The following is a 14,692-nucleotide window of genomic DNA, read 5'->3' as shown; positions in this document are numbered from 1 at the left end:
TCACCGTATTTACTCAATCGATTCACTTTAGAATTGTTTCCTTCAGTATTCGTTACAAGTCAGTGGAATGTGTCAACAATTAAGTTGTCTGCCAAAATCTCTTCTAAAGTAGTATTTCTTCTTTATCTCCCCAACTTACCCACCTGATTACTGCGCCCTGCCATAAATCTGAGCTAATCAAGATGAAAGTCCGATGGTGGTAGCAACGAGTCGTAATAACGACCGTGATTATCAGTTCGTCCCGCCTACAGCATGCATCCCAAGCACTGGCGCAGGTGTCTAAACCCTTCTCTCCATCCCTTCACTGTCCTACCTCCTCTCCTTCGGTGGGCCACCTACGATGACACGAAAAAGGGTGGAGAATGCAAAAGAAATCAGATCAATTTCTTTTCTGTAGTCAGTGGTGTAAACTTCGCCTCGTCTGCTCTAGGCTACACCCCTTCCAATAAGAGTCCCAGGAAAAACCCTGTTCTTTGAGCACATTCTATTTTAATAATAAAGCTTACTTCCAAATGTGTGTGTGAATTCGCTAGAGACGGTATTCCACTTCGGTAGTATCGCATAACAAACATGATGGAATGATACGGCAATTCAAAGTAACTCGCAGAAGTAGCTACAGAAAGTTGTCTACACTGTATTTAACGCATTTTTACATCTTAGCGAAGTGAATTGTGACAAGTAAATTTATCTGTTTCACTTGGTTACAATGTCAAAGTTGATAAAGTTATGCCATTCCAGCTATTCATTTGCTTTTTCCGAGCTTACAGCGCGCACTTCACTGCTTCAGTGGGGCTAATCAGAAGTGCTTCCGTGAAGGAGTGCAGCTTTAGTCTTGAGTGAAAAAGTGTAAAAATGTTGCGAATTAAGGGGAAAAAGTCCCAAAAAATGAAACTTTTTTGGAAATTTAATGCGTGCATGTGATTTACTCGCAATGCAATGTGAATGAGAGGTTCAAACGATAAATCCATCGTTCGTTCACCAATCGGTAATTTGTATTTCTTAAAAATAATCCTTTTCCACATTCTAGTGATTGATTAAATTCGATGATACGAAAACAAGTGATGAATAGTTCCTTCTCAGTTAATTCTCACAAATGGAACGGCTTACCTTACCCAACAATGTGTGGAAATGCGCTACCGATATCTTGATAATTTTTTTTTAACGTTTACTTTTCTCTGCACACTCATTTTTCACATCATGCAAATCAGCAACCAACGGTCTAAATATCTGTGAGACCCAAACTACGCACCACAAAGCTGGATGGTTGCCACGGTGCAGCAACTGGTTGTTCATCTGCGCAGAGCATATTACTACCCTTACAAATGGATTCCCCGCGTTTTTAGAAGACTTTAAATTACAAAATAAACTTAAATAGAAAACAACTAATGACTAATAATATTGGTGTTTAGTCAAATATTGTTGTTTGCAAGTGTATTTTAGATGCACAAATTATGTCTCATTCACAGATATTGTGTGATGTGGCCCACAGACTACTCGTGTGAAAGGGGCGCAGTTACTTGGTTGTATAGGATGATTTTAATCGCAGAACCAGGCTTTAACTAGCTTAGGGGCTGCAAAGGTAACACTATAACCACTATAGAGATAAAAAATTCAGTAAAAAAGTGTTTAATCAACGCTTGGGGTCTGACGGAGCATTAATCAAAGATTAAACAATATATTTCTTTTTTAAAATTGGAACACATGCTGCACAGAATGCATGTAAATTTACTGTTGCAAGAACTACCTTTTTAATTACATGAGCGCGTAAAGCGGCCAAGTGGGTAGAGACTGCATGGGGCGAATTCCTTTTCTCCCTTCATCAGAGACATGCGCACCACATGCAATTACACGAGTATCCATTGGCCAACTAATCATGGAGGAAATGGTTGAGGGCGTATATTTTGCGAAATTGGCGTTGCAGTAGACCACCCTGAAATGAATGAGTAATTTACTAAGTGGAAAAACCCGCATCCACATGCCGTGACTCCCCTGAAGGGAATCGAGTTTTGGTCGCGCCTTCTTCTGTGTGCGTGTGTCTACGTGATAGCTTGAGATGGAGGAAGAGCAGGCTGGTGCAGTCGGCTTTACCTCCCGCTATTTTTCCTGTCAAAAACTCGATAAGGTCAAATCAAATCTACGTCCCAAGTATTAGCCGCAATAATGCGCCAAGCCTTCAAAAAGGCAATCATCGAATCCAACTACCTTCCTCTAATCAAATGGACTTTGTTTACTCCCATTGGGAAGCAGTGTACTATTTAAGGTGATCACGGTATCTGAATTGTTCATAAAAGGTGCTAACGCATCATTTGTAAATGTTTCAAGGTACACATTCTAACAAATTATTTCTGTTATTAAGTTTAACAGCCTAAACGATGCTTTTAAACTATGCAAGCAATGAGAACGCTTAATAGTAGACCTCTTGGTCAATGCACTTCTAGACCCCGCAGTTCTGTGGCTAAGGATTTTCGAAAACGGAGGCAGGGGAACAACTCGATTCAAGGATGGTACCTCAATTTAAGCTGTGTTGTTACCAGAGTATTTACATAAGCTGAAAATACGATAAATGTAATTTGTGGCGTTGTGAATTGCATTGTTTACATTGGCAACAACACATCAGACTGACAAGTTCCTTAACTTTGGGTGATCGGAAACGCCTACATTACTGGCAATTACGATGATGCAGTAATATTTACTAACCAAATATTTCTTTCACTTTAATCAAATGAATGTAAGCATATTGTTATCATAAATTTGAACCCCAGTGCTAACTAAGTCATGCCTTTTGCCTTCTCGAATATTGGAATGGGTGCCACCACTGATAAGACGAAGAAATGGAATATCCGAAATAGCTCTTCCATGTGAATGCGTACCAAGTCCGCTGAATTGCGTGAAGTGTGCAACCTTGTGCTCAATGACATTTCGCTTTACTGTTTTGCAGATTGAGTGCAGCTTTTTCTACACTAACTCAACAATTTAACCACTTTTGCGTTGAAGCTATCATCAATGGATGTGATTGTAATCACGCAGCTTCCGATATGGTAAATAAGCGGGCCATTTGAACTAATTCATCATAATTGCTAAGTAAATGTAAATTAATATTCGCCCACCAAAATCCACTTTTAAAACAGTTTTAGCAGACATGATTTAAGAACTAGTGTTCATTTTCTTCTACAGTGGCAATAAATTTGTACCGCGGGCAGCATTGAGAAAATGGGGTATTCACAATACAAAAAGTGCTACTGAGGCCAAAATGTCCCCAAATTAATTATCTCAAACTGCACTGATGTAAGTCGTCGATGTAAATGGTTTCCGAAATAGCGTGTAGTACAATGAATGATATTTCTGACTGGATGCAAAATCATGGAGAAAGATTATTTAAGGCTACTTAGGAGGGATGACCGCATAAAGATTGCGTTTATTCCCACACGGAAGCAGTAGATCACCCGATACAGTGCTACTGGATATTCGCGGAGGTCGCGTGGCTGTAGTTTGAAAACAGCAACAACAAAATGACTTTAGCATTTATATTTTAGGTGAGTTACTTTCGTCGACGATATTTAAGGACCTGATAAGCCTACTACTCCCTCCTTCTCACAATTTATTTCTTAAGTATTCATAATAATGTGGTAGAACTTACGTTAACGGAATATTATTGTCTAGTTATGGAAACCAAATAACAAGGTTATTCTGAGCTGGTGATTCTCCGACCGCGCTTTTTAGGCTATCGAATTCTCCAGTGCAGAGGGCGTTTGTGCGGATTTTCCCACTGACCCACTTAGATCCTGTGGCCTTCCTCCCGCCCCTAACAGCTGACGTTTTCGCACTTCTCCGCGCTTTCGCCTCGTGCGGTCATCCGTTTACGCAACGCTTTCAGGCTTCGGAGCCGGGTGAGTCACTGGAAGCCCAACGAGGGCGAGGGCCAAAGAATCGTCGCTTGCTGCACTTCTTTCCTCTCTATTATTCGCAGTGCACCCAACACGTGTCGTGGTGGGCAGAAAATCGCATATTTATGCAAAAACAATTGCTTAAAATATCCTTACTTGTTCATAACTTTCAAAACTTACTGCAGTAGTAAAAAACGTCCTGGGATATCAACTTCAAATTCACATTAGATTTATGTATCAGTGCTTATTTTAGCAACAAACTTTGGCAGAATGTGTGTGGTAGTTATCACTCAATCATTTCTCTTTTTTGAATATGGCGTAGTGCTGTGCAACATGGCAATATGCTCCCTCCGTGGTGGGTTCGGACCCGCCTAGAACGTTAACGCGTACCACACCACTGGACCACTCATTACATCATGAACTTCAAAAAAACCTGAAAATTAATTTGTGTGAATCAGTGCGTTATAAAGGATGGAGAGACATCTAAAATTAAATATTTAACCCTTTAATGTTTAGCTAAAGCACAGGGAAGACACAAAATTGCTTATAGTGTACTTTACAGCAAAGAGGAGGTTTTTCCAGTTGAAAAGCTTTCAGTGAATTTCTTGTTAGGGTGGATCAAGAGTCGTTATTCTTTGTGGCGAATATGGTGAAACTACACAAAGTGGCAGATATCATTCAATTAAATCGAAATGATAAGAATTGGATTTTGTTCCCAAAAAGTACATCTTTTAGGAGAATTTCACTGTGCAACGGCTTTTGCTCGACATATAAAGGTTTTGTATACAGCTTCCTATAAAGTGTTTATCGGACCAAAGCATCAGGAGTGCGAAGACTTCGATTGTGGAAGCGCAGAGACGGCCAGACGGAGACATGAATCGTGGACATACGACGTCCACCAGTCAAGGAGCAAGAGGGAGGTCTTCACGGGTGGTCGCAGGGTCATCTGGCCGGTGGCCAACTGCCACGCGGAAGCACCACCCTTTGTGTCTCCGCGCCCTCTTGATACTCGCCTCGCCACCGCCCTCTCTCCCTCCCACTCTCCCCTTCTGATGATGAGAATTTACGTGATTGCGAGTGGCCAGGCTAGTGGAGCCGTTGTGCCTCACGTCACTGCATTTGTCCGTCTTGGAGACTGTCTTCCCTGCTCCCCCTCTAAAAGCACCACTGAACCAGCGTGTGAGAAAACTGTGATTACCGCTTACCGCCCTTTCTACTGGTAGCTTAATGGAACCATTTGACTAGTCTCCCCATAATCTGCTTATCACTGTTTTAATTTTTACAAACTGATTCAAATACATGACTTGTGCTACTCTTTTGTATTAATTCAAAAGAGCATTTACCTCTTTTGGGTTAGCTAAATCAGTAACAAGATTATTTAGATAAAATGGGTAAGAGCTAACCGCATTACCTTACCAATTTAATTTCCTGTGGTAAGTATTACCTGGAGTAATTAAATTAGCATAAGGTTGTGGTGGAGATGTTGACCTCCTTTGCTCTCCGGTAATTTCCTCACTTTGGCTTAATTTTTTAAAATTATTTTTGAGCTCTGCTCAAACTCCTAACGATGCGGTGAAAAATAATGAGTAAGGGAAAAATTAAAGAGATGGTAATAATGACTGTTGGAAGGCTTTGTATTTACCTGTTCCCTCTTTAAGGCAGAACCCACTTTTTATTTAGTCCATATAATCTGCAAACCCTATTAAATTATCTTCATTCGCTGTTTTCCTTCCTTGTATGGGACTGTAGCATCGGCCTAAACTATACTCGGCTCCCGCAAGCTGAGGGAACTACCCACTACTACTGCACATCGGCACTAATGTTCACATTTCAACCCGATGTTCAGTTCTGCTAAACTTCAGAGCGAGACAAGGGGCTACGAGATTTAAATAACGATGAACTATTGCTGTAGGTCGGATTCCAAAAAAAGGAGGAAAGCCTTCAAAGTTGCACCATTTTACAGCGATGAAAATATGTCGCATGAAGAGACTTGCCAGCTTGGGTTTCTAGGTTGTCTGAAGATGCTGAAATGATCACGCAAAAGTGAGGGTATAGATATTTCATAGCCACACTAATGCAAACAATGCGGAATTAATTTATAAATATTGTTCGCAGAGGCTCGTTATATACTAAGGATCAGTACAAAAGATTAAGTAATATTTGAAATTGTTTAGGTAGTTGATATCCGAAAAATTTAATAGTTAGTACAAAAACTAACTCACATCCGCCCAGGTGATGAAATTGATCGACTTACTTTCCCCCACCACTAAAAGCAGTGTTACCTACAAAATCAGCTATGAGGGAGGCGAAATAAACCAAGGTTCCTCGTGGACAGGGAGCATATCCCACTTGTCAGTTCTCTTAATCAAAATTTAACTAAAAACTTGCAAATGAGCTATGTTTCGCAGTTGAAGAGCTCGTTGCTCCATTTTGTGTTATTTCTTTGTCCTAACTGTCTCATTTTTAGGCTGGGTTAAAAATATCTCTTTTAATGGTCCAATCACTTTATCCGAAAATGTTGCCTCTCCATTAAGGAAAAGTCGACAACGAGCTTGAAGGTTTACCTCTTCGATCATTTAACACTGCACATCAGTGAATAAATTGCTAATTTCAAACTTAATTTTTTGCGTATATTTTCAGTAACTAGGAGAGAGGTGAGAAAACCCGAAATCTTATTTTAAACATCAAAATTTCACTGAATTCGCCTGTGTATAAACAATTTCAACTTAGATTAATTCATTTAATTTGCTTTTAAAAGTGCGACAGTGAAGCTCCATGTCATATCCTAAGCTATTATTTGACTCGTACGAATGGAACTAACGTAAACAGATGATGGCACGAAAACCCCTCTCCCATATAAAATTAGTCGAGTTGGAGTTGTAACGCAGAACTCACATTCGACGACACAACAATGTACACCTCACGTAATAAGCCAGCTAGAATGCCATCCCGATGAATCTTCAGAGGAATACACTCAAAATCTACTCATTTTGCTTCAACAATTTGGAGCATAACCGACAGATTAACAATTAAACAGTATTATTTGTCCATCATCGACATCCACAAATACCCGCAGCCGATTAGAGAGGTAGCATGAAAACAGACTTCAGTGTTTACTAAATATGCAACCGTTTACCTCTAACTTATCCTATTCACTTTACCTTATTCACAAACTGCTCAACACAGTAGAAATAAATTATCGTCTATGTAAAGGCTGAAAACCACCTTCCCATTAAGCAGAGGAAATGGCAACTTTCGGAACCAGGCTAAACGTCGGATGAATTTTTGAGTGTCGCACACCATGCGGTCGTTACCGATGCTGGGAGTACAAGACAGGACAAGGCTAGTCAACAAAGCAGCAGAGATTCATTCCTACCTAGCAATGATGCGCAACCTCACGGGTAAATTAAAAACGCCTCGCATGTCCGCAAAAAGGAGGAGCCTAACATCCGCCCAGTCCTAGAAAAGTAAGTGTTTAATAAACACCTAGCTGCCCCACAGACAACTTTGAAAACTCGCCAATGACCCCTCTTATTTGTACGCTTCAAGAAAACTCGGTCAACCTAGCATAGAAATCCCTTACTTTTCATTTATTTACACACCCCGTACCAAGATCCGCTCACGTACGGAAGTCATATGGAAGGAAGTCGGGGCTCGAGTAAGGTAGCACGAAACAACAGTAAGAGTTCAGGCATGAAAATCACCGGTACCGCCATGTTCGCAATAGGAGTGAAGGAGAGAGGAGTTTGTTGTGGGATTCGAGCTGGGATGGTTTCGAGGTCCACCAAAGCCGTCTAGACTACCTGACCCGGCGGTCGAGGTGTTGCCATCACCAAAGATTCGCTCTGGGGTGTCATACTGATCGAAGGAGAGGGAAAGTTGGAGCTGAGCATAAGGCGTCACCAGGGTGCAGGTCTCGTTTTGGGGAGCAGCCGATCGGAATAGGGCCAGACTGGTGGAGTTGATGGGTGGGGATGGCACCGGCGGACCCACACCATCCCCACCAAGCAGGGCCGGCGGAAGCGCCACGTTCGCGCGTCGGGTCTCAAAGTCCGGCGTGATCAGACCCCCCACCTCGCAGCTATCTAAGACGTTTAGACGGTCAACACTAGTAGTATGCATGGTGGGGGTAAGGCCATTAAGAAGGAAAACGCCCTTGTTGACGTTGTTCCATCCAGCGACAGCAGAAGACTGCGTTGGAATTGAGCTCTCAGCGGTGGAGGGATTGTTTCCGCTGCCCCCACTAACACTAGATCCCATGGTATAGGCGTTTTTTGTGACGTTTTGATGGAGGGTGTGTTCAGGCGATTGTGGTGAATACATAGCTGGTTGCGATGGTGGTAGCTGTTGATGTTGCTGCTGTTGACTGAGAGCGGGTGAATTGGGAAGAGTCACTGGCGCGGGCGATGGGTTGTAGAGGGAGCTGGTTGTTACCGGCACACAGTGATAGGTGATTGGAAATTGAGACGAGGTTTGAGGCTCATGCGTCAGGTATTTTTTAAACTGTACCTCCGGTGCTATGTCCGCTGTTTGATGGGTGGGAGCTTCGTCGTGGACGTTTGAAAGAAGCGTCTTAGCTTGGGGTCGTTTCCACACACACGAAAAGCAGCACGATCTGAAATTGCGCCAAAAGGAACGTAGATGATGACTCACACGGTTTAACGGTGAAATAAAACCCTGAAAAGTAGTGTGAAAAGCGAACGCCGTTGAAGGTCTCAGACCCATGCATAGTTTCCCAAAAATTTCATTATAAGCCGAGAAAACAAAGGTTGGAAATTGAAGCCAGCCACAGAGCAAAGTTTTTATCGACTTCTCAGAAGTACCATATTGTCTCTTCACTTGTTCGATATACGGTCCAACCAAAACAGGCTACAATTAGTAGGTTTTATCTTTCAGAGAGCCATTCCTGTAGTTGTTTGCAAAAATTGCCACACAACGGAACCCAAGACATCCATTAACAGTACCCAATACCATCAGCATCGGTGTGATCACAGATGGCTTTTTTTCGAAAGGGTGTATCGCTGGCTCCAGTGCAATACACACTAACCTCCTGTTACGCTTATCGGACGTGTATTGGCCAAGTTGCTCGGGCGACGCCGCGAAGTACTTGAGTTGTTGCAGATGAATTTGTTGTCCGTCCGGCTGACCAGCAGGTGCGTCTGCGATGGTGAAGGGCTGGTGATGAGGCTGCTGTTGCTGCTGTGAGTCGGTGGTGGCGGTCTTCTGCATTTGCCTCATGAGCTCGCGCTTGAGACGACGATGGCGTCGGTGGAGAACGATAACGACGTGGAGGAGGACCCCAACGGCCATAAGGATGATGAGGCAGACGCCAATGGCGATGTGCAGTGGTTGCAGCACGATGGCGGGTTTTGGTCCGCCCTCCCGAGCAGCCCCTGCATCATCCTCCTGAAGATGCTGTGGCTCCACTCGAAAAGGCGACAAGTAGGTCTCGTCACTCTTCAACATTGAGTTGCCACCCTTCACTGTAAACACAAACGCACACCAACATCACGGTAGAGGCATTTGGCGTAACTGTTGAGATATCATTGTTTCGAATCGACAGCAAACGCGCAGGCAAGTCTTACATGTGCGTGTCTAACCCATTTTCACTGTCTGGTAAATCACTATTTTCCTGTCGTAGAAGAGTACCATAAACAAAGATAGTGGGGTATATCGCACTACCTTTAGATTGTAAATGTCTCAGGGTGAAATGTAATGTTAATGGGACGCGATGGCGAAAACAATATATCACAACTTTATAATAGGATGTAAGACGTCAATAAAGCAGCAAGTAAGTTAACTGCATGAATTGACACTGAAGCTGGTGGCATAAAGGTCTCATTTTAGCAGCATTCTAATGGAAGCCGTTGTTTAAAGCTTAAAAATGTTTCTTGGGCGGTTTCCCCTTAGTAAGACAACATTGAGGCTGGAAACATTGTGAAGAGATTTGCAACAAATGCAATTCGATTCCTCCATATTTGAGCAGACAACTTCGAATAAGGAGACCAGTTTGACATTCTTATAAGACCCGCCAAATTTGCTCGTTTTTAGGTTAAGTACGGAAAGTGAACAAGGGTATTATCATGCTATTTGTCCTGAATGATAAAGAGCCTGACTTACAGAGTGGAATGGAAACTAAACTACTCATTAAACGATGTATTCATGTGTTCCAGGTTGAAGAAATAAAAACTGAGTGCTAAAAAAACTGGGAGAAAGTGGTGCACGAAGTTACAAATCAGTGGTGGAGGTGAGACAGGATTATGTCTCTCTCTTAACGAGAGTGCCAGATTCCATTGGCCATCGTTCCGCTCCGGTTGCGAAGCTGTGATAAACTCAGGGTCTCCATATCACACGTCGTGAAAGAGGATACTCGCAAAAGCGCAGTGACAACCAGCTATTTAATGGCTCAGGGGTGAGAGGAGAAAAGGGAGTGATAATCCATTGTAAAGGGGTCAAAAGTGGACCATCTTGAACTTCGAAAGTCGCCACTTTTCTAGTCGATAATAGTGTCTTTGGTGGGAAAAAAAGACATTTTACTCGCGCAAGAATGCAGACGTAAGTTTGAGCGGTTGCAGACTCCAGTCTTGCCTTCGTGAGAGCTCTACTTTGCGTTCCCTCGTCTATCTCCGAAAATTTTCCCATAGCTGACGCCTTTGCTTTCGCCCTAAAGCCAAATTTTATCGTCTAACGTACTATAGCCGATTATTCAAGTGCTGCTATGGATAAATAATTTTAGTAAGAAAGTAACCCAAGTCCTATTTCGATATACATTGAGGGCCGATCTGATATTCCCTGCACATTGAGCTATTAACGCAAAAAATAAGTGGGCGGTTTAAATTCGGCTCCTCGCTTTCAAACCAATTAACAGATTCCTTGCTCTTGCATCTACAGGACTTTGAAATTTTTGTTGAGGTTGACAGTACAAAGGGCAGGATAGGGAGGGACAGGAATAGCGTGTTGTTATTTAAACTACAATTAAAAAGTCGGTCTGAGTAGTGGGGCCGTAGTGATGAGTTGCCCGATGCAGCCCCGGGGGTGCACAATTCTCCCATGGCCAACAAGGCACACATGCGTGACATGATTTCGATCATTAATTTACTCTTCGTGTAGGATTTTGTGACAGTAATTTGAGACAGAAAACGCACCTGCACCCACCCCCTTTGTTGTGTGTCTGCGCGTGCGCACTCACACGGGAGACGGAGTGAGACAAACGGACCCGTCGGGACGTATTCAACAGTCCCTTAGTCTCCTTCAGTGCATAATTAAAGCAGAGATCCCCCTGGGAGTTGGCTACTCGGCGCGGGTGGAGTTATAGGTGGAGAAAGAGGTGGAAGGAGAGGACGGGGTAGAAGGGGGCAAGTGAATATTACTCAAAACAATGAGTGACTCATTCTTGTGTGATATACTGTTTCTTTTGTTGAACGAGCGACAGCACAGTTCCCCTCCTCATCCTGCCTCTCCAACACTTTAGTATCTCTGTTGTTTTAGAATTACCTCAAGAAGCAACTCAGGTTTAGCAACCAATCTGACCGGTGGCCGAGGTCAGTGCATGCGGGAGCAGACGGTGAAATTGCGATTAACCTACACAGACCACGTAAATGTGAGGAAGGACTTGGAGAGGAGACGATGCGAGTCACAAAACGGACCGCCTTTGCCTTGTAAACTAGAGTAACCACTCTTAATCAGCAGAACACAGACAGCCATTTAACATGCATACATGCAATCCATCGCTGCTCTCGATTGAATCTCAACAGGACGTTGGCCATAGTAGCCTATCCATGATGCTCAATGGTTTTAAAAAGTCGCTAAACCAGACAGTGATCAGCTTTGACAGTGTAATCGGTATCTTCATCTTCAAAATATTCTTTTGTAATCCGTCTGTGAAGCCACCACAATCCATTCGAGGATGAAAGGCAACGTAATGAGTAACACAGGTATTGGTGGAGCATTTGTTCCTAAACGCAAAAAGAAGACTTCAACTTTTAAATGTGCAGGCGTAGACATTATCTTCGACTCCTTGATAAGAATCTTACCAAAAAGACAAGGAGTTAATAATATGGTTTCTCAAAGGCCCCTGAAATACATAAACTTGTCATTGATTTTTGCAAATGCCAAACCCTCATAACTATTGAAGAAGGTGGGTTTCCTAAGGAGTGACGGAGGGCTTGCTCACCGTGAAGGCCTAAACCCGAAGGGGAGGAGAGAGAAAGAGGCACGGGGAGAGGCGAGGATGCGGAAGGCGTAGGGGCACGGCCGAGCCATTGGTTGAAGGGACCATCATTGGCATAGGACGGCCGCTTTCGTTGCTCCCGCGTGGCCGAGACAGCCGATGTCGCAGCCCCAGCCGCAACAGCATTTTTGCGCTTTTTGTGGGGTTCGTTTGCCGCGTTTTGCGAATCCATGAAGAAGTGTGGATGAAACGTATCTTCCTCAGACTTTGGCGAAAACAGGGACAAATCCGATCCTGGCTCAAGGTTTGATATCTCGGGGTTCAGAAAGAATTGGCGGCCTTCCAGCTCCGCCCGAGTGAACTCAAGCTCCTGTGTTGCGTAGATAGGGATAGAAAGGCCAGTTAGTCAATAATGGTATGTATCGTTTGCATCGAATAGGTTTTGGCAAAGCAGATTGTTAGTGGTTTTCCCTTTGACTAGACCATGGTAAGGGATGTTTTTATAAAAGCCGTGGCAGACATTCAAGTTAGCATCTCTAGTATCTGCACAGAGGTATTAACCCATGAGGCATAAAACCATTTAAAATCTCGTAGAATTATCATAAGTCGCTTGGATAAAAATGAAAAAATAACCGAGTATAGCTACTCTCTTATACATATTGCTCACTTGGCCAATATTGCACCAATTGTCGCGACAGCACCGGACGACCGAAGGTAGGGCAAGACTCTCTTCGTCGACATTGAGGTTGTCAAAGCCCCCACTGACTCCGTCACCACCACCGGCCGCGTGCTCGTGACACATCTCAAGCTGCTCCGGCGGCACGCATCCGCGATGCTCGGCAATGAAGAGCCGACTGCCTGCGCCGTACATCTTCAATGTGGCAGAGGTCTTTCGTTCACTGAGCTTCGCCAGTCGGAACGACACGTAGCAGTAGAACTTCGCCCTACACTCGCTCATCTTCGCTGCTCGGCATTCCGCAGTATCGCATTTACAAAGAATGAATCCTAGATCAAACCAGATGTAAAAAAACCTTTTTGGAACTGTGATCTTCAGCTAATCTTACGAAGTTACATCCTTCCCGCCTTCCTTAAGCGTCATTTAAGCTATTGTTTCTCCTCATAACCATCGCATGATGACTAGTGAAATATCATCATAAGACTGCATCTATTGAAACAGAAACGAACTAGCCAAATCCATGCACTTAAGCCATCTGTATGGCGTGACTTGGATGCCCCTCTTAGCTGGCGAAATTGTAATAGTGTTTCACAATCACACAATTTTCAAGGAATTCCAAGGATTGAAGAGGATCAGTCATAAGGATAAATAGAACTGTAGATTCGGCTGCTAGGGCCCTTCCAATGGCAGAGGAGAAGATTCAGACCACGTCAGAAGCCGCGATCTACGGGCTGCCCCAAATCAAACTCGGTCTCCATCCCAATGGCCCAGCTGCCAGTCCTATGGTTTCACAATCGTCTTCAATGATGCGCGCGGATTACGTTTCTCGGCAGTTGGAGATCATGAGTGCCGGCTGTGATAAAATTACCTTTTAAATGGAAATGTAACCATTCCACATGGGTGCAACATGAAAGAAATAGGCCCAAAATTAAGTGAATTACTGTCAAAATGCATACTTGGCCTTAGGGTGCAGCAAGGCATCAAACACCGAGCACCCAAGAAACAGGACACCTGTCATTACTTCCGATTTTGCCAAGTCGCCTCGCCAGAAAAGTGCAAGCCGACAAATGAAACGGCTTGATACTTGATTCGGGTGTGTTTCACGGTGCAGCTGAGCTCTCGAAGAAGCCAAGAGTGCGTGGTGGATGCCTCAGTAAACGCACTTGTGTAAAGACCTTGTCACCCAACAGCGACTTCAAAACACTTCAACCAACCAAAGTTACATTAAGATATTTTGACAAAACTAATGCTCATCATTGAAAAAGGTTTCAAGCAAGGATTAGTCCGAAAGCAAACAGGCGACAGTGACAGAAGGTATCAAGAATGTCTCGATAGATGGTCCTGATAACTCACCCAAATGCACCGCCTAGATGTTACCACAGCGACGATACACTTGTGACGGCTAGTTGGAGCACCACACCTCCATTACATCATCAGATGCCGCGCCGACCCCACTACGGCCTCCCCTTACTCCACCTTCTTCGCTGCCGCCTGAGTGCTAGCTAGATTTTCGCCATTTATTGCCTCAATTAGGGAAGAATCTGGGCTAGTTGTAACGATTTCTCCGGCACAATGTGTATATATGCCTGTGCATGCACACAAATCAAGCCACAATTCACTCTACCGCCACCTTTCACACGGGGAGACGAATTCGGCATAAATAGGACCGACCATTGGTAACGTCCCACCTGTTACGTGACCGAGATCGGCGCCATACCACCTAGACTAGTGCTTTTTCCACATTTCCTCAGAATGTTGTGCAAATAAATACGCTGGTTTTCCGCAAATTTTTTCATCAGTAAGGATGACTTTGTGCATTGAGCAAAGCAACGTAGGCACCGGAAGCTGCTGTGTAAAGGAGGTAGATAGAAAATTGCTTTGTTCCAGTGTGAGCATTTAGCCAACAAGAAAAATTTAACGTTTTCAAGGATGCCAAGGAACAAAATCTTCATCATTTTGCGG

At 43.6% G+C, this 14,692-nt stretch overlaps 2 protein-coding genes across 2 annotated transcripts; one reads left to right on the top strand and one right to left on the bottom strand. All coding sequences in view use genetic code 11, as the record gives it.

Moving 5' to 3' along the window:
• Window positions 1-252: 252 nt before the first annotated feature.
• EGR_02918 (hypothetical protein) lies at window positions 253-5,107 on the top strand (the record flags this gene model as incomplete). The annotated part of the gene is made up of 3 exons (XM_024492167.1): window positions 253-326; window positions 3,721-3,887; window positions 4,674-5,107. The coding sequence occupies 3 exons, from the start codon at window positions 253-255 to the stop codon at window positions 5,105-5,107; spliced, it is 675 nt and encodes a 224-aa protein (XP_024353362.1).
• A 2,464-nt stretch (window positions 5,108-7,571) lies between these two features.
• On the bottom strand, window positions 7,572-13,012 carry EGR_02917 (hypothetical protein; the record flags this gene model as incomplete). Its single annotated transcript, XM_024492166.1, has 4 exons — window positions 7,572-8,499; window positions 8,932-9,367; window positions 12,058-12,424; window positions 12,722-13,012. 4 exons carry the CDS (start codon window positions 13,010-13,012, stop codon window positions 7,572-7,574), a joined length of 2,022 nt encoding a protein of 673 aa, XP_024353361.1.
• Window positions 13,013-14,692: the final 1,680 nt, after the last annotated feature.

The sequence above is a fragment of the Echinococcus granulosus genome, assembly GCF_000524195.1.
Source record: "Echinococcus granulosus chromosome Unknown EG_S00014, whole genome shotgun sequence".
Taxonomy (NCBI): domain Eukaryota; kingdom Metazoa; phylum Platyhelminthes; class Cestoda; order Cyclophyllidea; family Taeniidae; genus Echinococcus; species Echinococcus granulosus.
The sequence above is the reverse complement of the archived record's forward strand: the minus strand, read 5'-3'. Positions and strand labels throughout refer to the sequence as shown.